This window comes from Balaenoptera musculus, chromosome 10, assembly GCF_009873245.2.
Source record: "Balaenoptera musculus isolate JJ_BM4_2016_0621 chromosome 10, mBalMus1.pri.v3, whole genome shotgun sequence".
NCBI lineage: Eukaryota > Metazoa > Chordata > Mammalia > Artiodactyla > Balaenopteridae > Balaenoptera > Balaenoptera musculus.
The window spans coordinates 15,035,895-15,063,671 of NC_045794.1; the positions used below are offsets into that span (position 1 = coordinate 15,035,895).

At 36.5% G+C, this 27,777-nt stretch overlaps 1 protein-coding gene across 2 annotated transcripts in view; it reads left to right on the forward strand.

Moving 5' to 3' along the window:
* PIK3C2G (phosphatidylinositol-4-phosphate 3-kinase catalytic subunit type 2 gamma) overlaps positions 1–27,777 on the forward strand; it is a 354,208-nt gene that overhangs the window by 73,010 nt on the left and 253,421 nt on the right. For both annotated transcript variants that reach the window (XM_036866811.1, XM_036866810.1), the window contains exons 12-14: positions 6,621–6,752; positions 13,679–13,793; positions 26,174–26,304. In XM_036866811.1, coding sequence (XP_036722706.1) covers positions 6,621–6,752; positions 13,679–13,793; positions 26,174–26,304 — 378 coding nt within the window. The remainder of the gene's footprint in view (positions 1–6,620; positions 6,753–13,678; positions 13,794–26,173; positions 26,305–27,777) is intronic.

The following is a 27,777-nucleotide window of genomic DNA, read 5'->3' on the forward strand; positions in this document are numbered from 1 at the left end:
GTTTTTTTCCCCCTTTTCTTAAGTGAAGGGTATGATTTTTTTTAAATGTTGCCAGTTGATTTGATTCAGTGATGTGATAAATATGCTAGGCATAATAGATAACTGATTTCAATTCAGCAGATTAAAGGTCCATTTAAAAATCTAGATAAGTGTCCAATCTACGTGTGTTGAACTGCTCAAAGAGGGAAATTGGGAAAGGGAGAATTATTCATCATTCACAGACTGTGGATAAAAGGAATACTTGGGGTTAGAGGGAGGTAGATTCCAGATATAACAAAGAAGAAAGAAATCACCTAATAACATATGTAATCTCCATTTTTCCCCAAAAGCCAGTTATAAATTTGTTTAAACAATCAAGTTTTTGAACAGTAATTATCTATGAGTTGTGTAAACTGTCACCTAATTTGGGGTAATCAACTCCTACTTCTTCATTTTATAGAGATTTATTAAATCAAGAAGGAAGAGTACCTTCTTGACACTATCCATGCCTTCCTCCTCTTCTCTGCCTCCCACCTCAAGCCTTTGCTTTACTCAGAATCTCAGGGGGCTCCTAGGCTCCATCTATGGCTTTTATATGGTTACCGTTGCTTTTCCTTGCTATTCCCATGACACTGCTCTGCTGTCCTTTCTCTGGGGTCTCCACAGATCCACTGAGAGCCAATTTTCTTCCCACCACGAGTAGAAGAAAACTCCCCAGCCTGCTATCCATCAGCCCTTTCAGAAGGTCAGGCTTTCTTAGGAGATAATTTGACTCCCAATATTGTACTGTCCTATTGATATATATGAGCCAAAATTTCTGGGGCTCTGAAGATGGTGTTAGAATAGTACCATCTATCCCACTCTTAGTGTTACCACAATCAATGGAGACTGAGTCCTGAGACATAACATGTGTTCCTCAATTCTTACATACTCCAAAGCAAATCCTCCTTCTTCTAGGACTGTGACAACCTTTATCTCTTCTTGAAAACCTGACCTTCAATTACAAAATCCCCTTCCATTGCACAGAATCATTTCTGCTTGTAAAATTCTTTAGTGGCTCCCCAATTCCTGTAAGGTAAAATACAAGTAATTTAGCATAGCACACAAGGCCCTCTGTGGTTTGGTCCCTGCCTGTCTCTGCACTTTCATCTCTGGAGTTAGCCCCACTGTCTGCCCGTGCACCCAGCCACTCTCTGCATCTAATCTACTTACCCTATGAACTGAGAAATCACGCCTCTGCTAGGGGTCATCCATCTGTCAGAACATTGTCTTCACTGCCTACTTTGGGAACTCCCAATTATCTCCCAGAACACTCCTCCACCTTCTCTATAAACCCTTTCCTGTATCATTCTTTAAAAATTGGCCACCTTTTCTTTTTTCGTTTGGTCTGAACCTCAAAGTACTGTCTTATGGTCTCTTACTGAATGTGTTTGTTTACATTTCTGTTTGCTTCTGCTAAAGGATACAAAGATTTTTATTTTTTTATTTTCAAATTTTCAAATTTTATGCCTAGCAGGACCAGACAGAGTAAGAGTCCAGGAAGTGTAGCTTGGCAAGTGAATGAATTTTGTATAATAAGTGATTCCTCAAAAATGCATTAACCAGCTCAATTACTAGAATTATTCTTCTGACTTAATTAAAACTTATTCCTGGTTGTTTCAAAAAGTCAGATTCATTTTCAACTGACAGATATGTGCTATTATTTAAACAATTCAAGGGAAAAATCTACTAATTCTAAAGTCAAAGAAAAAAAATCTCAAAATAAATTGAAAATCATTAGTGTTGTTGGAATAACTTCATTGGTATAGTTTTCTTCTCTTCCTTCAAGAGTGCATGAGTGTCTCTCTCCCACCCTCCCTATCCCACCCCTCTAAGGTGGTCACAAAGCACTGAGCTGATCGCCAAGAGGGAGGAGATATGGGGACATATGTATATATATAGCTGATTCACTTTGTTATAAAGCAGAAACTAACACACCATTGTAAAGCAATTATACCAATAAAGATGTTAAAAAAATAAAAATAAAAAATAAAATAAAATATAAGTAAAAAATTTTTAAAATAAATTAAAAAAAGAGAGTGCATGATTGTTATCTTTCCTATGAGAGTTTCTTTGATTCCCTCAAGAGTTAGTTACTTTAACCCAGAGTTCTTCTCATTTTATTTCCATTAAAAATATTTATTTACCATTTTTCTAGGTGCTTGGCCTGTAGCATTCTTTACATATTTTATTAACATGTACCCATTACTCTACAGTTAATCATACATTTTATTACTAGACTGTAAACTTAAGGACAGAAACTTCATTTAACAATAATATGTTACATAGATTTTGACCGCTTATTGTATTCCAGTCATCAGAGTATACCCCCCAAATATATTATCTCATCTAAACTTAATAACAAAAATCCAGAACAGATACTGTCATCTCCGTTTTACAGATCAGAATATTAATGTTTATGAAACTTAATTAACTTGCCCCAGGTCCCACAACCAGTAAGTGGCAGAACTAGTGCTCAGACCCACTCTGACTCCAAAGCTGAGGTTTTTACTGTGATTTTCATACTGTTTCTTACAACATATAAAATCTTGGGCTGAGTATTTATATTCTACAAATAGTTCTCACATCTTAAATTAAAAAACAAAACAAACTCTACTTCATTTTTTCAACAGCAGCCATGCCATTTTTCCCTCTACTTTGCAGCAAAACCCTTCCGAAGAGTCGTCTGTATTCACGTTCTTCCATTTTTTTCCTCTGCTCTCATGCATTCTCCAATCAGGCTTTCATCATCTCTGCTCCACTGAAATTGACCATTAGAGTCACTCATGACCTGCAGAGCTAAATCTGATGTTTGTTTCTCAGTCTTCATCTTACATGATCTGGTAGGAGCTGACTTCCACATTCTTTAAGCTTTTCTCCTCCCTCACTGGGCATTCCTTCTCCATATTCTTTTCTTCTCCCAGACTGATCATAGTCTTAACCTAAAGCCTCTGCTGTTGTATCTATCTTTACTCCTTAGTTTTCTCTTATAGTCACATAGCTTTAAATGCCATCTATATGCCAACAACTCCCAAATTTATATCGCCAACACAGGCATCAGTCACAAACTTCACACATACTCACTCAACATGTCTAAAACTAAACTCTTGATCTTACACTCCGAACTTGTTCCACCCATGGATGGCCACTCTGGATGATCATTTCCAGTATCGGTTGTTCAGGTCAGATCCTTAGCCTGAATTTCCTTCTCTCAGAACCCGATGTCCAGGAATCCTACTGTCTCTCTCAGAATATTTCCAGAACATTACTTCTCATCACTTTCACTGGTCTAGGCCACCATCATATCTTCCCTGTATTCCTACAGTAGCCTTGTAATAGTCACCCTACTTCCCTTGCACCTTTAGAATCCTTCTCACACAGCAGTTAAAGTAACCTCTTTTAAAATGTAAGTCAGGCCACATCATTCTTCTGTTTTATAATCCTTTAATGGCTCCCTTTTTCACTCAGATAAAAGTCAAAGTCCTTACAATGGTCTGTTATTTTATATTAGTGTTAATAAGGGAGTTCTATACAATGTGACTTTTTAAATCTTCCATTTTCACTATCAAAAACTTATTCTGATTTTAGAAAAGCTGTCTCATATGGAAGAAAAGAATGTTTAAAAAAAATTTCAGTGTTTACTCATTTTTAACAGCAGAGTAAGGCAAACGTCTGGTTAAAACTTGAGGTCTGTGCCAACAGCTTGGATATAAAGAAGCAATCTGACTTCACTTATTGAATTGTCTCTTAAAGTATTTTTCTTCCTTTTTTTGGGTAAAAGTTCATTCCTTTGAGTTTTCAATAGCCATGTAGAAGTTAATAAAAAAAGATTTCTCAGTGACTCTGAGATTATTCTGGCTTCAAAAATCCATATCTATTCAAGAAATGAATAAATAACTATTTGTAAAGCATGTATTCTTACCCTAGAAGAATTTATCTTTATTCATAAAAATGACAGAATGGAGATTGGCAGTAACTATCCACTGTAACTTATCGAGTTTTTTGTCATTCTTGATATGAAAAGCTCACTAATAAGTGAAGTTATACATGAAGAAGCCAGACTCAATGGGAAAAAGAACATTCCAGATTATGTGAGAAATAAAGTGAAATTATAGCTTCCATCCTACCACAGCAATATGAAAACTGAATAGAAAGTCAATTACAGGTAAAAGAGAGAATATTCAAGAAATTACTGTGCATTCCACAGAATCATCAACATTTTATGTTGAGTTTCAGAGCTTCTTTTAAGCTGAGAAATATGTTCACATTACATTGAATGAATGTTATGACCATGAAGGAATATGAAAGAAAAGAGACTTTTAGTTTTAGATATCTAAATGTGTAATAATTTAATTTTCAATAGTCTAAATTTCGCTAATCTTGAAAAATAATTTTTTTTTACTCTAGTTTTTATTTCCCTTCCTTACTTTTAGCTAGAATTATATTTTATCTGTCTACAATGGCTAATATAAGTTATTACATTGTTGATAGAATACTGAATATAAGGCTGATATACAACCTACCATTTGCCACATACTGTGTTATGTAATATTCGTTCCATTTATGGATAAGAAAAACAAGGCTTAGAAAGGTTAAATTCATCACTCAAAGAAGAACATCTGTTCAGTCATGGGGCCAATATTTGAATGCACATATATGCAAATCCAAACCTCTGATTCATCTTCTCCACTCATAGCTTACATATTGACATCTCTGAGTTATTATTAACTCAATGACATCATGCCCTAAACTGCACATATATCCCCTACCCCATACTCCTCCTCTGTGTTTTCTATCTGTTATAGGTAATCCACTACAACATAATCTGGAAGCCTGGAATTCATCTTTAATTCTTCATTGTCCTATTCCACTAATATGCTGTTAGTCAAATATCAGTTATCCATTCAAACTCTAAAATAGCCCTTCTGTCTTTCCTTTTGTTAGATGTCTTACCACCACCTGGGTCTGGACCTCTCCATCTCAGAGAACAGCATGTTGAGGGGAGAGATGTGTACTTCCTCAAAATCAGTTATGATCACTGGGCTGAATTAACTCCTCCTCATTCCTAAGGCTGCATGCTGCCTAGCCACACACAAAAGGAGGTCACCAAAGTCTTATTTTACACCCTGAGTAAGGACTGCTCCCCATATCCAGATTAGACAGCCAACTTCTTGTGTGAGAAGACGCTTGATACTACCTGAAGCCTCACCTGGGCCAACCTCAGTAAGCACTTTCCAACTGGATAATAGACTTTGGTCACAATCAGTCCTCTAATAATCACCCACTGCTAAAACAACTTGATTTCAAAGTTCAACTGGGAATTACAAGGCCAGTGGATTCTGTTCATACTCCTCATACCTAATGGCATCAGATATCATCCAATACAAACTGTGCATTTGCTCTTCCAGTCACTTTCCTTTTACTTCTTCCCATTCCTTGGTGAATCAGTTCCCATTAATCTTCCCCTACATGCTAACGTCTGTTCCAATTTTCCCATTTCTTCATAGCATTCTCATCTTCTGGTAAACATATTCCCCCCATCTCAACTTTTTGAAAAATGACTTCTTGTCTCATAAGTAGATCTCTCCTAAACCCCATACTTCTCTTGAGGCTCTTGTATCCTTCTTCCTGTCCATGATTAGGGACCTCAGATCACACTCTCAACTTTCTGTCAAAAGCCCTTTCTTCTTAGATACTTCTACCACCCAGGTGTACCCCTCCCAATCTTACAGTATCATTTATAACCTTCTAAGCATTCTCATATATATTGATGGATTCAATGCCCCAATTCAAGTTTTTTTCCACTATTAACAATCTTGTATTTATCCTTAGCCCCTTTTTTTGTCCATATCTACAATCCATCCAGGGTCTGAGTTTGATTCACCTTGACATATCCAGGAATTGTATTGTCTATTACATCTCAGCAATCAACCCCCAAATTCCTGGAATCTCATTATCACCCAGAATAGTCCACATTTAAAATTATAAACAACTTTCTATGCTTTTAGCTCTTTCATTTAAACATTTCCTATTGCCATTAGGAAAAATCTCAGACCCCTTTGCCTAGCATACAGAGTTCTTAAACACCCTGGCAACCACCTGTCTTTCTAATTGCATCCTCCATAACTTTCCAGATCAACTTGACTACATTCTGTGTTCTAGCCACAATGAGCCGCTCACCACTCCTCAGCTACATGCATATATGCCCTTGTCTATGCGCTTTTCTCTTCTTGGAATATTCTTTTCCAAATCTCCATCTGATTGTAACCAACTTACTCTTTAAGACCCATTATGAGTTATTTCCTGCCTTCCCCCCATTCCCTAAGACAATGTTAATCATTCTTTTATTATGCTCAAGTTATTGTAATTTTAAAAAATAAGCTTATATAACAAAATCATAGCAATCCCGTTAGAGTAATCAATCTCATTACTCTATGTACTTCTATATTTCTACTTTTACAAGATACAATACAAAATTTAAGAGGATGCCTCGATTCAAATAGTTAAAATATTTTTGTCACATAACATTATATTACAATGAAATATTTATGAAAACATCGTTGCAATTGGGTAGATAACCTACTTCTTTCTTTTATTTTAAGAATCAATTTTCCTCTTGAAATAAAGTCACTTCCAAGGGAATCCATGCTCACTATAAAACTGTTTGGGATTACCTGTGCAACGAACAATGCAGATTTATTGGCCTGGACTTGTCTTCCACTGTTTCCAAAACAGTAAGTATATCATTTGTGATTAATAAAACTTCCATCTCAATAAAAACCTCCTTGGAACTGGATAGTGAGCCGTATATGGCATAATGAGAAAATCAAGAAGACATTTTATTCTAAAATTAAGGTAGCTCAATATAAATCATGACTATTGAAAGCGGGACTGAAAAGCAAAATGTAGAAGTGGCTTTAGAAACAGGCCTTATGCTCAGCTTGTCAACTGGGTCATGAAAAGGTATTGGCATGACCAATCTCAATTTCTTTTCCTTATGTGACCAGCCAGTTTCTCTGGAATTACTAATTTAAAATGATTTAGATCAGTACTGTCATTTAGAAACAATATAAGTCATGAAATTCTGGCTGAAGTAAAATTATTCAATGTAATTGGTTTACTGACCTTTTATTGCCAAGAAGAAATATATGTCAACTTTAAGAGGATATTTTTCAGAAAAGTAAGCCAAATAGGAGTTCTGATATTCTATCAGAACTAATTGCCATTGAAAAATTAACTGTTGATTTAACCATAAGGATTTTGAATTATTAATACTTAGAATATTTGATAAAGTCGATTACATGATTTTTCAGTGTTATTAAGGAAAAAATATTTTAAATAAAACATCTTAGTTACTTTTCCATGGCAAGACTTGCTTTAGAATCAAATTGTATACTACATGACTTTCGAAGAAATAGAACCTATGTTGTTATTTTAATATTATTACAAAGGATGTTTCTGCCCCTGCTCTTTTAGAAAGATTTGGTAATATAGAAATGTTAGGAAAATTCATAGGCTTTTAGTTCCCACATTTAGTCAATATAAATAAATTATCATCAAAGCAACTGTTACACATTTTTAAAATCATTTTTTATTAGGTTAATTATGACGTGTGTGTGTGTGTGTGTGTGTGTGTGTGTGTGTGTGTGTGTTGCTCTTTTATTAGTTTTCATGTTATAGCCAATTTCCACATGTATGAGGACAGGGAATGTATCTTCTTTGTAATTTCTATCCTCTAACATGGTACCTCTTATAAATAGGCAATCAGTACAGGTTTGTTTATTAAATTGAATTGGAAAAAATATCAATCTCTGTAGGAGATTTAGAATGAAATAAAATTTCAAAAGTCTATAAGAAACAGTTCAGCCCTAAAAGGAATACCAACTGCTGTTAGCAGATATTTCAAAAATCTGATTTGTGGGCTAAGAACTTTCATTACTTTCTCACTAGGAGCAGCTATGCAGGTGCCCTTCCATCTCATGAGTGAGTTACTTTAAAGTTTCAACTGCAGTATTTGTAATATCCAGCATGTTTGTAGAATATATTTCCAGCTATTCACTGAAAAAGAATTTAATTCATTTTATGCCCTCTCATCATCTAACATACTACTTTTCACATAACAGGTAATCAAAAAATGTTAAACATAAAAAGTTCGGAATATTTTTGTCTTTCAAGCTACTCTTCAAAGCTTTTTTCTACATGGTTATGATACTAAAACACTGCCTCCATGTTGTTTTGTCATCTGTCACTTAACCTCTGATAAACATTTTATATGCGAGTGATCGTGGACAATGGGCATCTTTAAGAAATGCCATATGGGACTGATACTAAATGGTTTTCCTAAGAGAAAGTGGCAAAATTGTGGATGATGAGACATCACAGAAACACAACTTACTTCAAAGAGAGCTTCAATAAGGATTTGTAAATGTATTTCCAAAAGACTATTTCTTATGAAAATCAGAAAATCTGCCTCTCTCCTGGGCTAAACAACTTAAAGAAATCCAGATCTTTTTAAGACATCAGAAATCCATCATGTGGACCGGTTGGGGAGATGTAATAACTCCCACTGTGCTCATTGCTTTGAGTTACAGAGATTCTAACCCAATTTATTTGATGGAGGTATTTCCAGATCACAGCAAATAAGTCACTTAATTTCATTTTCTTTCACGGAATGACCCCTGCCCATAAACATTTGGTATTGAATCTATCATTTATTACAGCTTGAATTTCTCATACCCAACCATGTGGAGCTGTAATGAGCATTTATGTCTCTATTTTTTCCAAGATACACACAACCTGAAAATATGCAGAATGAAAGGTTTCCTATCTCTTTGTGGTTTCCAGAAGTGGGTTTCAGAAGAACCAATGAAGATTAAACTCAGATGTATTGGTTATAGCTGCATCGAGGGTGTGTACAAATAAAAATAAACTTCAACATTTTCAAGCACACAAATTCACCTTCAACCCTATTAAAAAATATGTTTCAAAAACAAAGGTAAAATTTTGCCCACGAAAGTTTTATAATCCTCTCCTTTGCAGACAAGACTTATACCATATCTATATTCACAATGCCTCCACACTGCAGTAAGAAAGTGTTGTTCTCACCTCAATAATTTCTATGACCTACCTTCCCTACTTAAATTCAAAACAAATAGTATGGTAGTTACTTAGCATTTCTAAATTGTGGTAAACTCCTTCAGTGCAGAGATTCTCAACCTTTATTGAACAATAGAATCTCCTGGGGAGATTTAAAAATAAACCCATGTGTTCCCAAAGATTCTAATTTAACTGGTCTGTGGAGGGGCCAAGCATCAGTATTTTCAGAGCTCCTGAGATGCGTTAAAGCCCAGGAAAATCAGAATCTTTAGCGGAATTTCAAAAGAGGTCTAAATAAATCTTAATCTTAATAAAATTTTATTCCTTAGACTGTTGTCTGAGTAACCAACCCTGATCCCACTATAAATGATCATTTCAGGTATATCCTTAAAATCAAATAATAGAAGCAAGTTGTGGATGAAAATTCCTTATCATTCTTCCATCCTGTACAAGAAAGACCCTCAGAGCTCAACTAATTCAAATATCTCATTTATATGTGAAGATCTTTATGATGAAGGAAGGTTAAAGGGGCTGCTAGAGGTCATTGGGCTACTTAGGAATAGAACAAGAACCAGAATGAAGGGCTGACTTCTCTCCTCTCCACACATGTTACTACATCAAGCTGCCTCCCTTCCTGCCCTTATGTGCCATGCCCTACTCCATGAATCCACTGTGAAAACCTCACTGCCTCTCTCAGCCTTACCTGGGCTCTGCTCTTGGGCATGAAACCTGTTAGACCTATGAGAGTCATAGTCCCAAAGAGTTTTACAGTATGAGATCTTCTGGAAGTGCTGGTTCCAGAATGCCAAGCCATGGATGTATAGAAGCCTAGCTAAAAATGACAATAATTAATGTATTCAAACCACTTTTTTATTGTCTGAGGAAACAGGGACCCAGAGAGGGTAAACCAACCCATCTGTTCTCCTGGTGCCACAAATTTTGGTTTGGTTTTTCTAGGCATAGGAATTTGTACAATATTGAAATTAAAAGGATCCTTAAGAATAGAAATGCTGTATTTATCAGCATGGTCTTTTTCTAATGACATCTTATTCAAACTCTCCACGTATAAGATCAATGAACAGTCTATACACATGCTAGATGGGGGGGGTGGGCAGGGTGGCATTTGAAATTCTGGAGTCAAATCTATTTGCCATCTCCTCAACACCTTTCTAAAGTCTACTCCCCCAACCACCAAGCCATATGAAAACAAATATAAAACTCTCGAAAACCACTGATTTTGTGCAAGAAGCTCAAAGAACTTAAGGTAATTAAGGCTAGTTAATGAAGACAGGGTACAGATGTCCTGATATAACGTCTGGTGCTCTTTCCACTATATGAAACTGTTTCTGGCATGTTTTGCTTTTGCCATGTTTTTGTTTGTTTGCTTAATTTTAACTGACTTAATAAACCTTTTCACAGCATTGTTAGCACAGGAAGCTCAGCTCGGTGCTCTGTGATGACCTAGATGGGTGGGATGGGGGGCAGGGTGGTGAGAGGGAGGTCCAAGAGGGAGGGGATATAGGTATACATATAGCTGATTCACTTCATTGTACAGCAGAAACTAAGACAACATTGTAAGGCAATTATACCCCAACAAAAAAAAAAAAACTACTGGTGAACCCCACCAACTTGAGTATTAAAAGTTTCCATTTTCATCCTCTTTCTGAGACCATCAACACTCTTAGATGCATCCTTTTAACATCTTAATTCCACTGATCATCTTCCTTATCCTCGTGTTTTCTATTCACAGAAGTCTATGGAAATTTAGTCCCCATCATGCTTACAATATCGAAAAAGATGTTTAGATATAGTCCCTTATCAGAATATAAATTAGCTAATATCCAACACACAGAGAACCCAAAGAATGGTGCCAAACATCCTTTCCCCCAAATTGCCTTAAAGTATGTATTATATCAACCTCAGTTGGACAGCTAGAAGCTCATTCTCTCTATGCCCTATTGCTTGATACATCCTTTCATACATGTACCTGAATCAAGAGTTCTGACTTCACTCTGCCCTGTATGCCTCAGGGTTAAGGCCAGGGTGACTGTTGATCCAGACTCCATCAAAGGAGAGAAATGAGTCCCTTCATTTTTGTAGGAATCAGCTTAGGTCATTCAGATTTTAAGAGTGAAATATGGCCAAGACGTATAAATATAGTAAGGCCATAAATATAACTCATTACACAACTTAAATGTGAAGAAAAATGCACTTAATATATCACACTTTTCCTCATGAGCTCCTACCCTGTAACTAATGAGAAGAAAAAAACTTTACATCAATTACAAAAAATTAGTCAATTCAATAATTTAAATAGTCGTTTTAGAATTATGCAGTCTCCCTCCTTCGGATAAAATGCTCAGTCACTCAGATAGCTTCCCGACACCTTCTCTTTCTAAGAGGATATCTGGATACAAAGGATCAGAAAAGAAACAGATTATTTGAACTAGTTACTTATGATATCCAAATCGAAGGCATTTTTAAGCTGGTGGTTATTTGTTATATCTTGTGTAGCTTGTGATTGGTGCTCTCCCAGCTTCACCAGGGCTTACTGACACTCCCTGGGTGACTTGGGCTCTCGCAGGCACCATAGACCCATATGGGACATCCAGCTGACTTCAGCTCAGATGGTTCAATCAGATGCGCTTATTACAGAGGCCCTTTGTCCCCACCATGTGACCCCCTTTATGAAAACACCCTCACACAGATATTTTTAGCTGTGCCTAGACTCCATCTCTTCTGTACAGAAACCAAAGAAGACCCAATAAAGCTAAACACAGGAGTTCCTTTTGCCTGTATGTCACATGGCCCGCAGTTTAAGGTCACTCCACAAGTTGGTACAAGAGCAGCTCAATAGGTGACTTTCTTCCAGGATCTGAAGCATGGGGTACAGAATGGAGTCCACTCTGCCCTCATCATTAGGCTATGCTCACTTATCTAACACTCCTCCCCATGGGTCTTCCTATAGGCAGAAGAGGGGGAAATTGGGATACCTCTGTCTACCATACTCACTCTGTCCCTCTTTCTCTGTCTTCTGCTTCCCACAATCTCAAATTGCCAGAAAGTCGTGGCTTTTTCTTTTGCCACATTCCCCTTCCAATATGCCACATCCTCCCTCCTCACTCCTATTGATTCTACTGTGGATAGGAATATTTTCTGTAAATACTGTGGAGGACATTAACATCTGAGCCCTCCAAACTTAGTGTTAGACCTTCTTTTCGCATTCTGGCTGAAACTAGGCCAAAACTTTTCCCAAGAGGATGGATGCTTCAGACCATTTAAGGCAAGGTTATATACTCTGAAAAGTAAAAGAGAAAATCACAATCATAATTTTCTAATCTTTACCTCATTGAGTTAACTTTTAGCTTGCTAATACTGGCCCCTGGTATTGTTATACCAAAAAACAAAACAAAACAAAAACAACTTTCTCCAGATGAGGAGGGAATAGAACAAAGGGGAAAAAAATGACTTAAAATTCATTCTGCTAAAAGAATATTCTTGGGTTATATAAAGATATCTGCCCAGAATGTTTAAAATTATAAATGTTTAAAATGTTTAAAATATATCCCTTGGGCAGATACTTTTTAACAATATCTTTAGATATGAAAAATAAAGAAGCCAAGCCTCAGGATTTAAAAACTTTATTTGTTGGATTTTTTCCTTCATATTTTGCATATTTTTCCATTAAATGGCAAGGTAGAATTCTATGTTATTTTCAAAAAGGCTTATTTTGCTTTAAAGTTCTTTATAAACTTAATTTTATTGACTTTAAGTTCTACAGTTTTAATTTGGTATGTTGATCAAAGACTGTTCTTAGTGATCATGGAACATTTTACCAATAATCTCATTCATATATACAAGCCAGGTGTAGCTTGTTTTTTAATTCCTATAAGCCTCTGTGGATCTGGATGTTACTGAAGCTGTTAAAAGTATCCATGAATTCTTCCTGTCTAAAGTCTTTCCTGTATTCACTCTCATTTACTATGGTAATTTACAGCATAGTTTTAAATATTCAAAATATGAATAATCTTTCTATTTATGCTTAAAGAATCATTTCCTCTATGAAGTCCCACAACTATTTTGATTCTACAAATCATACGCTAATTTAAATCTTTTCTTTCTATAAGTTTAGAGCTCATATCTTTAAAGATGCCCAAGGAATTTAGTCACCCTGGAGCAAAAAAATGTGCTTAAGAGTTAACATCTTTATTGATTTAAGGGAGTCATAACTCCAAGAATATAAATTTGAGATTCTTAGTCCCATCTTATAATCAACATTGTTGGAAATTAAGAGTAAATGCTACCTGTTAGAAACCATTGTGGAAACAATTTTCTTATGTGGAAAATAAATGTAGGTGTCTATGGACATAGCCATGCATGCAGTATATTAGAAATGAACCACTGATCAGTACCTAGGCTTGAGGAATATTGTATTTATCTTCTAGCTACTGAATGAAGCTACTGAAATAGCTGATTATGTTTATACTCCAAAAGAAATGTATAGATAATAATAGCTTCCCTTTTGAAGTGACTTCTGCCTGTCCATATGTGTTGTGTTTTGCAGCAAATCAATTCTCAGGTCTATGTTATTCAGCACAACATTACAGAGTGAGCCTCCCAAAGAACTGATAGCTCCAGGAGTGTGGGATATAAGTCAGCCATCCCCAGTGACCCTGCAGGTAAGTGTCAGGCTATGAGATTAAAGTACACACAGCAAGTATTGGTTGATAAGTAGCTTGTTGTCAATTACAGAAACAATTTTCTTCCAGGATCACACATTTTAATAGTCTTCTCTTTCTCCAGCCTTCTGGGATTTGTAAAATCTCTATTGCTTTTATTTTGCATTCAGTATTCTCAAAGCACTTTTCTCTCAGCTTACATAATAGCAATTTCAAGCCATTCTCTATCAAATACAATCATGAAGGAGAGGCATGGAGTGTTGCCATGAATCTACTCATTATACGTATTCATTTTTCTTTCCATTGTCTAAAAACAGTCATTAGTATATATTATTAACTTGGTACCTTATTCATACCTGCCTCTTCATTGTGTCATGTTTCCTTAAAATTTCTTTTGTTGTGTGTTTCCTAAATGACTAGCAATTAGCTGGATAGTGGGGGAGAAACTGCAAACAAATATCCTTTCTTTTTCCTTAAAGGCTCTCTACTTTCTGCTATTTGTAATCATGAATGAAAGGTGGTTAATGATTCCAGGCTTTGGTCCTTTCTACTCAGAGGATTTTTTTCTCACTTTCCTCATTTTTTCGTGATTATAAGTGATCAGATTAATCAGATACCTGAAGCATGGACACTCCCATACATGGCTATGCAGGGAATATGGACTTTCCATCTCCATAGGGAAAACTGGGCAGCATTCTGTAGAGCAGGATTTTTCAACCTCGGTACTATTGGCATTTTGGACAGGATAAGTCTTTGTTGTGGGGACTGTCCTGTGCTTTGTAGGATACTTGGCAGCGTCTTTGACTTTTACCCACTAGGTGCCAGTAGCACTTCCCCAGTTCTGACAATCAAAAATGCCTCCAAATATCGTTAGATGATCTCTAGGGGTAAATTTGCCTTCAGTGAGGATCACTATACTAGAGGGAACTAGTGAAGTCCGGAGGTTCGTAAAATTTCCAGGTTTGGGGTGAGGGGTGTGAGGGACAAAGTTTAGCAAAATGGACAGCAAGATGTTAAAAACGGTAAAGAAAAAGAACACTAATAAAAATGTGGCTTTCACTCTGAAGGATGGAGGATGTCCCCCCGAGACAGTAGCCAAAGATCCACTTCGAATCCATGGACATGATGATAAAAAAGAGTGGTTTTTCAGGGTGGATCTCGGCACATCCTAACACTCAGCATGTGATGGCTTACTGATTAGCAGGTGTTTCCTCATAGCAGGACAGCTACCTTTCTTCGAGAGGATGAATGCATTCCTTATCGGACTATTTCTTGCCAGATCCAAACCACCTGAGCTTAACCAAAATCTTCCAAGTCTGACCATTGCCAGAGCTTTGTGGATATAAATTTATGAGTATCTGGGCCTTCAGCAGCAGCGGTGGGGTGGAGGATGTAAGGGAGACTATCAGATGAGACTCGCCTTGATTCTTCTCAGATGAGGGGAACAGCTGCTTTAGGAACACAGATCTTGGAAGTGGAATCTGAAGCAAAGTTTCGAGCATTCGACAGCAGCATAGATTTCAAAGCAGAGACCTGGAGCCATGACAGAATTTATCTTACAAAAAAAGGAGCGAGGGCATGGAAATAATTCAACAGTATGCAAAAACGTTAAATTATCTGCTTTTACAAAATAATTTCAAATGGTATAGACATAGAGGGAAACGTCTCAGATGTTTTTAATTGATGATGAAATATACAAAATAAAATAGGAGTTACTAAGGTATTAAAAGCCTTAATAACCAGCATCACTCTAATTACACACAGCTAAATTTAGAGCAGAATTTTCAACCTAAAGATTATGAGATGGTAAGGAAATTAGAAGCAAGTTCTGCAACCAGTGTTGTTAAGGAGTCAGGGTGGGTCTCAAGGGAAAGAGGTCAGGCTGAGAGTTAGGAAATCCAGAGTCTAGTCTTAGCTCTTTAACAGTAAACTTTATGACTGTGAACAAGTCATTTAACCTTCTATTTTCACCTACATGCAATGAAAGAATTGTACAGTACTATGCCTGTCCAACTTCTTTCAGGTCTGTACTTTGCTGACTGTCTACATTAGATGGACAATTACTGCCACACTGTTGCCACCACAGTATGATAAGGGATATATGTTACAGAACTTGATTCCTTCAAGTCAGTCTTGTTTTTTTCATGCTGTGCTGCTGACTGGAAGCAGTGGATAGAGTGAAGTAGATCTGAGTTCAGACATGGAGGCAAATTGTTATATGATTCCATCAACCTGTATCTCCCTCAACTTCCTCCCTCTCTCTGTATACAGTGTAGTAGAGTGACTCATAATTTAAGCCCTAAGAGCAGAGCTGTTTTAGTTAATGTTGCTCTTGTTTTGTTTTATGTTTCTCTACTTATTCATCTTCTCATTCATGTCTAAATTCACTATATTTTGGTTTATTTGTCCTCACCACACTGAACTATTGTCAGGCAAGCCGCTAATTTCTAGTTGCCAAATCCAGTGCTTGTTCTCATTCCTCTTCATACTAGCCCTCTCTCTGCAATTTTTGGCACTGTCTCTTCCCCATTACAGAACACTCTTCCCCTCTGTTGCTGCCCTAGGTTTCTCTTCACACTCTCTCTGGTTATTCTTTCTCTGTCTTCTTCAGCTAGTCCCCACTGTTGCCAGTTCTCAAGGATTCCATCTGCTGCCCATTGCTATTCTCAGTAGACATATTCTCCCTGAGAGAATTTCTTTAAAGCTGTATTGAGATATACTTCACATACCATACAATCCTCCCATTTAAAGTGTGCAATTCAGTGTTTCCTAGTATTTTCACAGATATGTGCAACTAATCTCACCAACGTCAATTTTAGAGCATTTTCATTTTTATAAAGAAATCTCATAACTTTTAGCTATCACTTCCTAGTCCCAACTCTAAGCAACTACTAATGCACTTTCTGTCTCTGTAGATTCACCTGTTCTGCCCATTTCATATAAATGGAATCATACAATGTGTGTTCTTTTGTGGCTAGATTCTTTTACTTAGCATAATGTTTCAAAATTCATCCACTTTGTAGCATATATCAGTATTTATTTCTTTTTTATTGTTGAATAATATTACATTATATAGATATACCACACTTTATCCACTTATTAGTTGATATGCATTTAGATTGTTTCCACCTTTTGGCTATTAAGCATAGTGCTGCTATGAACATTCATATACAAATTTGTGTGTGAACATATGTTTTCATTTATCTTGGGTGTATACCCAGCAGTGGAATTGCTGGGTCTCATTCATTCTTAAGGTTTAATTTACAGTATCTTGCGGGTTCACTTCTAAGTCTGTATCTTTAGTTCAGACTCCTTTACACCACATGCTTCAGACAAATATAAGCACATGCCTGCCTAGCTTCTCACCTGGATATTCTGTAGACAGCTTCAAAGACAACACATCCCAAACTGAGCTCACCATCCTCTCAAAATGCTTTCACTCCCTGAATTATTTATGTCTGTTCATGCCCCCAGATACACCGAGCTGTTTCACTTGTCTCCTCCTTCTTTCTCGCTACTCATATTCAGTCCACCCTATATTCTGCCAACTTATCTCCATGAGTTCCTCATGTCTGTCCTCACAATTCCCCACCTCATCTGCCCTAGTTCAACAGTTCCCTCCTAGGTTACAATGGTTTAGATGGTTTTTTTCTTGTCTTTAGTTTTGTTATTCTCTAATCCAAAATCCACAAGTGTGATCCTTCTAAAACGTAAATCTGAACCTGCCACTCTCTCATTTATACTCTTCAATAACTCAGCGCTACCTAGAGAATTAAGGACGAGCAATACAACGTAGCCCCCTCCAATGTTTCCCTTGCCACTCCTTGACTGACAATGTTGCTCCAGCAACACTGAAAGAGTTATAGTTTCTGACATGCACTGTCCTGCTTTTACCTTATGTGCATTTATGAATACTATTCCCTGCCTGCAATGTATCTACCGTCTTCCCTTCACCGTCTACTGCCCATCTCTCAGGCTTAGTGTCTGTAATTGTTATTCACCTTTTAGGATCCATGGACCCTTCTCTAGGGATCTCTCCCTTACCCCCTCCTCTCTTTCCACTCCAAGCAGGGTTAAGTGCCCTTCCTCTATATTCACATAATAGCCAATAAGATTTTTATCAACACATTTACATTATATTTCTTTCTCAAGAACTTCTTTCCCATTGACTTCTTGATTTTTGAGGACATTGACAGTGTTTTATCCCCAGAATCTAGCATAGCACCAGGAATACAGTATTTGTAAATTACTGATATGTGTCCATACATCTGATCACTACAATAATCAAACCTACAGATATTTCTAAACTTAGCACTTTGGTCCGCTTGTTAGAATTCTGATAGATACCACTATGTTCGGTTTTTCTTCTTGTGTGAGCAGTCCTTCTCTTTAAACCATAGTTCTTACCTACTCATTCATGCAAAGTATTTTCCTTTACCTAACATTTCATTACCTGCTTATCCTTAATTATCAGCAATGTCACGGGGAGGCAACAGTCTTATTATTGGTACCTGGTCCTTAGACCACAGTACATTTTGTGTCCTAATGTAGCATAGGTTCTTTTCACTCCTGAACCACTATATGGCTCCCTCTTTTACAACTCCTTCCTTGAGACTCACAGCAATTGCCATCCAGTTAGTAGGCATCCTTCCCTCCCTTGAACTGCATAGAACTTATGGTCCAATATTTGTGTGCCTTATAATATCCAAGCTACATCTACAGTCAGGCTGCATTTCTTTGAACAAACTGACAGAATCATGGGGGTCTGAGCAAGCCCATGGACACCTTATTGGCATGGTTGTGGGTCATGGACACTAGGGATATTCACAGCAGCTCCTTCAAGGAATTCCAAGACATGAAGTCATAGTAGAAACCGTGGTGGCCAAGTGTAAGTGGAAAAGGATGAGGGAGGAAGTAAAGTAAGATGGATAAATGGAACACAAGAAGATAATAATATTCAAATGTTTAAGGAGGTATGAATTAGAAGTTTGGATGACTGGGTCTGAGTATTTGCCTGTACCCCAGAAGAAAGAGCCTCATAATTTTTTTTGCTTGAAAACAGGAGTCTATCTTCAACACTTGACAAATAGGTGTCATGGCACATGCAGTGCACACATTAAAAGAAGGCTCCTGGAGCACTCCATTAAAAAAAAAGACTGAGGCCAAGGCCAGACTTAGTGGGTCATGACCACAGAAGGAGAAGAGTCACATGTTTGCCATTAATAACTTGAAACACAGCTTTGGGGTGCAATATACATATTGTACCCTATTTTAATTGTTAATGTTTACCTTTCTCCTCCTCCATAATGCATAGTACTCAAAAGAATTCTAGGGCAGCTGTCAGCGAACTGTCAGGGCAGGAGGAGCCGTGAGCCCGAGCTGCAAGCAGCAGCCCGCACGGCAAAGCAGAAAGCCAGCTGAACAGAGTGCGCAGAGTGACACTGGCAGCCGTGACGCAGGCAACCCAGGCAACCCGGGTGGCCCAAACAGCCTCACAGGAAGCCTTCGTGACTCCAACTGCTCCGCGGACTGCGAGCTGTGGCGGCACAGCCCCGCTACAGCAGTCGCAGTCTCTGTGGGGCTAGCAGAAGCCTTTTCGCTTCTTTACTTACCACCTCATTTCTACTCTAGTGGCTTGGACAACAAGCCGTGTGACTGACAGGGTTTTGGTGCTCCGGCTGGGTGTCAGGCCTGTGCCTCTGAGGTGTGAGAGCCAAGTTCAGGACACTCGTCCACCAGAGACCTCTGGGCTCCACTTAATATCAAACGGCGAAAGCTCTCCCAGAGATCTCCATCTCAACGCTAAGACCCAGCTCCAATCAACGACCAGCAAGCAACAGTGCGGGACACCCCATGCCAAACAACTAACAAGACAGGAGCACAACCCCACCCATTAGCAGAGAGGCTGCCTAAAATCATAATAAGGTCACAGACACCCCAAAACACACCACTGGATGCGGTCCTGCCCACCAGAAAGACAAGCTCTAGCCTTATCCACCAGAACACAAGCACCACTCCCCTCCACCAGGAAGCCTGCACAACCCACTGAACTAACCTTAGCCAATGGGGACAGACACCAAAAACAACGGGAACTACAAACCTGCAGGCTGCGAAAAGGAGACCCCAAACACAGTAAGTTAAGCAAAATGAGAAGACAGAGAAACACACAGCAGATGAAGGAACAAGGTAAAAACCCGGCAGACCAAACAAATGAAGAGGAAATAGGCAGTCTACCTGAAAAAGAATTCACAGTAATGATAGTAAAGATGATCCAAAATCTTGGAAATAGAAAAGAGAAAATACAAGAAACGTTTAACAAGGACCCAGAAGAACTAAAGAGCAAACAAACGATGAACAACACAATAAATAAAATTTAAAATTCGCTGGAAGGGATCAATAGCAGAATAACTGAGGCAGAAGAACGGATAAGTGACCTGGAAGATAAAATAGTGGAAATAACTACCACAGAGCAGAATAAAGAAAAAAGAATGAAAAGAATTGAGAACAGTCTCAGAAACTCTGGGACAACATTAAATGCACCAACATTCCAATTATAAGGGTCCCAGAAGAAGAGAAAGAGAAAGGGACTGAGAAAATATTTGAAGAGATAATAGTTGAAAACTTCCCTAATATGGGAAAGGAAATAGTCAATCAAGTCCAGGAAGTGCAGAGAGTCCCATACAGGATAAATCCAAGGAGAAACACACCAAGAGACATATTAATGAAACTATCAAAAATTAAATACAAGGAAACAATACTAAAAGCAGCAAGGGAAAAACAACAAATAACATACAAGGAAATCCCCATAAAGTTAGCAGCTGATCTTTCAGCAGAAACTCTGCAAGCCAGAAGGGACTGGCAGGACATATTTAAAGTGATGAAAGGGAAAAACCTACAACCAAGATTACTCTACCCAACAAGGATCTCATTCAGATTTGACGGAGAAATTAAAACCTTTATAGACAAGCAAAAGCTAAGAGAATTCAGCACCACCAAACCAGCTTTACAACAAATGCTAGTGGAACTTCTCTAGGCAGGAAACACAAGAGAAGGAAAAGACCTACAATAACAAACACAAAACAATTAAGAAAATGTTAATACTAACATACATATTGATAACTACCTTAAATGTAAATGGATTAAATGCTCCAACTAAAACACATAGACTGGCTGAATGGATACAAAAACAAGACCTGTGTATATGCTGTCTACAAGAGACCCACTTCAGACCTAGGGAGACACACAGGCTGAAAGTGAGGGGATGGAAAAAGATGTTCCATGCAAATGGAAATCAAAAGAAAGCTGGAGTAGCAATACTCAGATCAGACAAAATAGACTTTAAAATAAAGACTATTACAAGAGGCAAAGAAGGACACTGCATAATGATCAAGGGATCAATCCAAGAAGAAGATATAACGATTATAAATATTTATGCACCCAACATAGGAGCACCTCAATACCTAAGTCAAATGCTGACAGCCATAAAAGGGGAAATCGACAGTAACACAATACTAGTAGGGGACTTTAACACCCCACTTTTACCAATGGACAGATCATCCAAAATGAACGTAAATAAGGAAACACAAGCTTTAAATGATATATTAAACAAGATGGACTTAATTGATATTTATAGGACATTCCATCCAAAAACAACAGAATACACTTTCTTCTCAAGTGCTCATGGAACATTCTCCAGGATAGTTCATATCTTGGGTCACAAATCAAGCCTTGGTAAATTTAAGAATATTGAAATTATATCAAGTATCTTTTCCGACCACAGTGCTATGAGAATAGATATCAATTACATTAAAAAATCTGTAAAAAATACAAACACATGGAGGCTAAACAATACACTACTAAATAACCAAGAGATCACTGAATAAACCAAAGAGGAAATCAAAAAATACCTAGAAAAAAAATGACAATGAAAACACGATGACCCAAAACCTATGGGATGCAGCAAAAGCAGTTCTAAGAGGGAAGTTTATAACAACACAATCCTACCGCAGGAAACAAGAAACATCTCAAATAAACAACCTAACCTTACACCTAAATCAATTAGAGAAAGAAGAACAAAAAAAAAAAACCCAAAATTAGTAGAAGGAGAGAAATCATAAAGAACAGATCAGAAATAAATGAAAAAGAAATGCAGGAAACAATAGCAAAGATCAATAAAACTAAAAGCTGGTTCTTTGAGAAGATAAATAAAATTGATAAACCATTAGCCAAACTCATCAAGAAAAAAAGGGAGAAGACTCAAATCAACAGAATTAGAAATGAAAAAGAAGACGTAACAACTGACACTGCAGAAATACAAAGGATCATGAGAGATTACTACAAGCAACTATATGCCAATAAAATGGAAAACCTGGAAGAAATGGACAAATTCTTCGAAATGCACAATCTTCCGAGACTGAACCACGAAAAAAATAGAATATATAAACAGATCAATCACAAGGACTGAGATTGAGACTGTGATGAATAATCTTCCAACAAACAAAAGTCCAGGACCAGATGGCTTCACAGACCAATTCTATCAAACATTAGGGAAGAGCTACACCTATCCTTCTCAAACTCTTCCAAGATATAGCAGAGGGAGGAACACTCCCAAACTCATTCTATGTGGCCACCATCACCCTGATACCAAGACAAGACAAGGATGTCACAAAGAAAACTACAGGCCAATATCACTGAAGAACATAGAAGCAAAAATCCTCAACAAAATACTAGCAAACAGAGTCCAACAGCACATTAAAAGGATCACACACCATGATGAAGTGAGGTTCATCCCAGGAATGCAAGGATTCTTCAATATACGCAAATCAATCAATGTGATAAACCATATTGACAAATTGAAGGAGAAAAACTATATGATCATCTCAATAGATGCAGAAAATGCTTTTGACACAATTCAATACCCATTTATGACAAAAACCTTCCAGTAAGTAGGCATAGAGGGAACTTACCTCAACATAATAAAGGCCATATATGACAAACCCACAGCCAACATCATTCTCAGTGGTGAAAAACTGAACCTATTTCCTCTAAGATCAGGAACAAGACAAGGTTGTCCACTCTCACCACTATTATTCAACATAGTTTTGGAAGTTTTTGCCACAGCAATCAGAGAAGAAAAAGAAAGAAAAGGAATCCAAATTGGAAAAGAAGAAGTAAAACTGTCACTGTTTGCAGATGACATGATACTATACATAGAGAATCCTAAAGATGCTACTAGAAAAGTACTAGAGCTAATCACTGAATTTGGTGAAGTAGCAGGATACAAAATTAATGCACAGAAATCTCTCGCATTCCTATATACTAATGATGAAAAGTGTGAAAGAGAAATTAAGGAAACACTCTCATTTACCATTGCAACAAAAAGAATAAAATACCTAGGTATAAATCTACCTAAGGAGACAAAAGACCTGTATGCAGAAAACTATAAGACACTGATGAAAGAAATTAACGATGATACCAACACATGGAGAGATAAACCATGTTCTTGGATTGGAAGAATCAGCATTGTGAAAATGACTATACTACCCAAAGCAATCTACATATTCAGTGCAATCCCTATCAAACTACCAATGACATTTTTCACATAACTAGAACAAAAAATTTCACAATTTGTATGGAAACACAAAAGACCCCGAATAGCCAAAGCAATCTTGAGAAAGAAAAACAGAGCTGGAGGAATCAGGCTCCCGGACTTCAGACCATACAAAAAGCTACAGTAATCAAGACAGTATGGTACTGGCAGAAAAACAGAAATATAGATCAATGGAACAGGAGAGAAAGCCCAGAGATAAACCCTCACACATATGGTCACCTAATTTTTGATAAAGGAGGCAAGAATATACAATGGAGAAAAGACAGCCTCTTCAATAAGTGGTGCTGGGAAAACTGGACAGCTACATGTAAAAGAATGAAATTAGAACACTCCCTAACACCATACACAAAAATAAACTCAAAATGGATTAAAGGCCTTAATGTAAGGGCAGACATTATAAAACTCTTAGAGGAAAACATAGGCAGAACACTCTATGACATAAATCACGGCAAGATCCTTTTTGACCCGCCTCCTACAGAAATGGAAATAAAAACAAAAGTAAACAAAGGGACCTAATGAAACTTAAAAGCCTTTGCACAGCAAAGGAAACCATAAACAAGATGAAAAGACAACCCTCAGAATGGGAGAAAATATTTGCAAATGAAGCAACTGACAAAGGATTAATCTCCAGAATTTACAAGCAGCTCACGCAACTCAATATCAAAAAAACAAACAACCCAATTTAAAAATGGGCAGAAGACCTAAATAGACCTTTCTCCAAAGAAGATATACAGATTGCCAGCAAACACATTAAAGGATTCTCAACGTCACTAATCGTTAGAGAAATGCAAATCAAAACTACAATGAGGTATCACCTCCCACCAGTCAGAATGACCATCATCAAAAAATCTACAAACAATAAATGCTGGAGAGGGTGTGGAGAAAAGGGAACCCTTTTGCCCTGTTGGTGGGAATGTAAATTGATACAGCCAGTATGGAGATCAGTATGGAGGTTCCTTAAAAAACTAAAAGTAGAACTATCATACGACCCAGCAATCCCACTACTGGGTATATACCCTGAGAAAACCAGGCTATTATCAAAAAAATAGCTGATTCACTTTGCTATAAAGCAGAAACTAACACACCATTGTAAAACAATTATACTCCAATAAAGGTGTTAAAAAAAAAAAGAATTCTAGTGCAAATACATTAACACATACTTTGGGGGATTTTCTCTTTTGTGAAAAATTAGAACGAGAGACAATTGGGGAAAATCCTAATATTTTCTATAAGTGGCTCAAGAATCAGTAACTGTTTGCCTTCATAATATATGAAGATATGCAGTTTGTATAGGGCCTCATTCCTGTATCAGAAATGAAAAAGATTTTTCATAATTGAAATATATCAAATAATTTATTATGGATTGTTCACAGGGAACTTCTGTATTCTCATCTACTACTGTATTCTCATCTACTACCTTTAGTTTCTCATCTACCCTGCCTTTACTTAGGACCAACATAAAATTGAATTAGCTCATTAAATACTATTTCTAGTATTTTTGTTTTATGTGTTTAAAATATTTGGATACATAAAGAGTAAAGTGTAACATGCTAATACTGCAGGCACTTCCCTCCAAGGCATCAAAATTACTCTTTCTGTCAAGAGGCAAAATTTACTGTAATATTGCTTTGGTTTAGCATTTCTGTTACTCAACTCTTTTTTCATGTTGGAATAATAAGTGATAATTATAACAAATTTATATTGATAATTATAACAAATTTGATAATTATAACAAATTTATAGTAAGTGATAATTATAACAAATTTATACCAAAATTATAACAAATTTGTTTTTATTTATATAAAAACAAATTTTGCAACAAATTTCAAAGGTTACAGAATAAAATTGCTAAGACTTTTTCAAATAAGAACCCAAATAGATTAAACTGCATCTCACATTCTACCTTATAATATTCTTCCATTTTCTCTGAGATCACAACCTAAGATAGTTCAGCAGAGAAAAATAAATTCTTTAGATTTTCCAATATGAAGATGAAAAATAATATATGATACTCTTAAGCAAATATTTTGGGCAGTAAAATATTTAGCTCATTTACATACTTGGAAACTATTTTTTGTTAACTATTATTTTATTTACAAGAATCAGATTATCACTTAAACATGGTTTAGTGGAAAGCATGTTGAGCCAGGATAAAAGAAGGCCTGCATTCTAGTTCTGTCTATAAAGCTGAACTATAGAGCCACAGCAAAAATATTCTATTTGGTTTTATACTCGTGAAACAGATCTTTACCAGAGAAGATTTCACTATCATGTCTACAGAGTGGTTCACAGACTTACAGATTTCAGGTAGTAGAGACCAACATAAAGTAACTCTTTTTATTTTATCAAGTGATTATATGAAAAAAGTGTAATTGCCATCTATAATTTTCATCATTTAATAATAGAAAGACATTTTAGTAATGAAAATTGGAAAGGATGTAATTTCAGCACTAAACAAAAATGTAACATTTAACTGTATGAAAAGTTCATATGTTATTATTTTTCTCATTTTTTCTGAGATGATGTTACAGTCTACTAATTTATATACCATTTATATAAATAATTGAGGATTTGCCAAATATCATGTATATTTAAACACCAAGTCCAAACCGTAATGATTCTTTTAAAATTATTTTTAAATAATAAAAAGCACAGAAAATATAGGGTATTTATTTTACTTTAGTTTCTATAAATCTAAGATAGAAATCATTAAATTAATAATGCATTTTTCAGGCATTTGATACATGGCAAACCATTTTATTTATTTCAGATTGATTTTCCAGCTACTGAGTGGGAATATATGAAACTTGATTCTGAAGAGAATAGAAGTGATCTTGAAGAACCACCAAAAGAATGTTTAAAACATATTGCCAGACTTTCACAGAAACAGTCTCCCTTACTGTAAGTGACCCAGTTCTTGGGAGGGAATTTTGCCTGCTGTTCATGATACCAGCAGTCATACTAGAAGCACTCATATCTTTCAAGAGTGAACCTTCCTTCCCACGTAACTCCTTTCATTTCCTAAAATCATGCCTGTTGGATGATCAACTAATGTTTAGGAACTAAATTAGTAATTTTTCATGTTTTTTTAAAGATTTTTTTTTCCCTTGGGGCATTTAGCAACTTTAAGTTTGGTCAAAGGAAAAATAAAAGGATTGGAGATCATTCAGTTCAAAACAACAAAGCAGAGACTGATATAGATAAGCATTTAACAGTGATAAACCATTGCTCAGTCCTTCAAGTAGGTAGTAAACAGGAAAATGCAAAATTTAATTATAATGGCAGATTAAAAAAGAACAGAAATAAATCGTGTTTTAATAGCACTAAATTAGTAACTAAGGAGTACTTAAATTTTGTCAAACAGTAATTCTCTGGGGAAAAAAAAATACCAGGAAGAATTATAAGAGAATACTAATTCTCTCTTTGTAATTACTGCTTGACTTTAATATTTGGTAATATCTAAGCCACAGCTTATGGTTCTCATTACTAACATGACAAAAGCATAAAACTAAGAAAGCAACTCTTTATGTGTGTGTGTGTGTATATATATATATATATATATATATATATACATATATTTATGGTGATAATATATATATAACATAATAAAGCATTTTATTCCAAGAATAAGAAATTATTTAAAGGTTTTGAATGGGGTAGTCATGTGATCTGAATAATCTTTTTGAGTGATTCTTTTGACTACAAGTTGAAGAATGGATTGGAGAGGAGGTAAGAGTGGAAGCAAGCAGTACAGCAGAGTAGCTTATGTAATGTTTTAGGCAGGAGGTCATGATCACTAGAACTAGGAAGATGGCAGTGGACACTGGTAGTAATGGCTAGATTTGGAGCATATTTGGAAGTTGAGAAGATGTGACTTCATGATTATTAGTAAATAGGAGTTAAGTCAATTGAAAAACCAAAGAATCAAGTTAAGTCAATGGAGAATCTAAGGGTTTTGAGTTGATGAACTGGGCAGATGAGTCATTTTCTGGAGGAGGAATAAGTTTGAAACTGTCCAGACTGAGGTGTTGAATGTGATCAAGCATTCCATTTTGGGCAATCTTGTTACTCCCCTGATCTCTAATTTCAACTTGTCTTACTCTTTTCCTCATTCACTTCAAGCCAGTGACATCAGTTTGCTTCACATACTTCACATGTGCTATATTCCCTCTCCCATCTCGAGGCCTTCTTATTTGGTGTTTCCTCTACATGAAATACTCCTTCCTAGTTCTTCACATGACTGAATCATCTCACCCTGTAGGTCTTCACTTAATTGTGATCTTCTCAAAGAGCCCTTCTTTGATCACCCTACCTAATGGAGTTTTTCTCTCTTTACAATCTGTCTTATTACCTTTTATGTTATCACACTTAGCA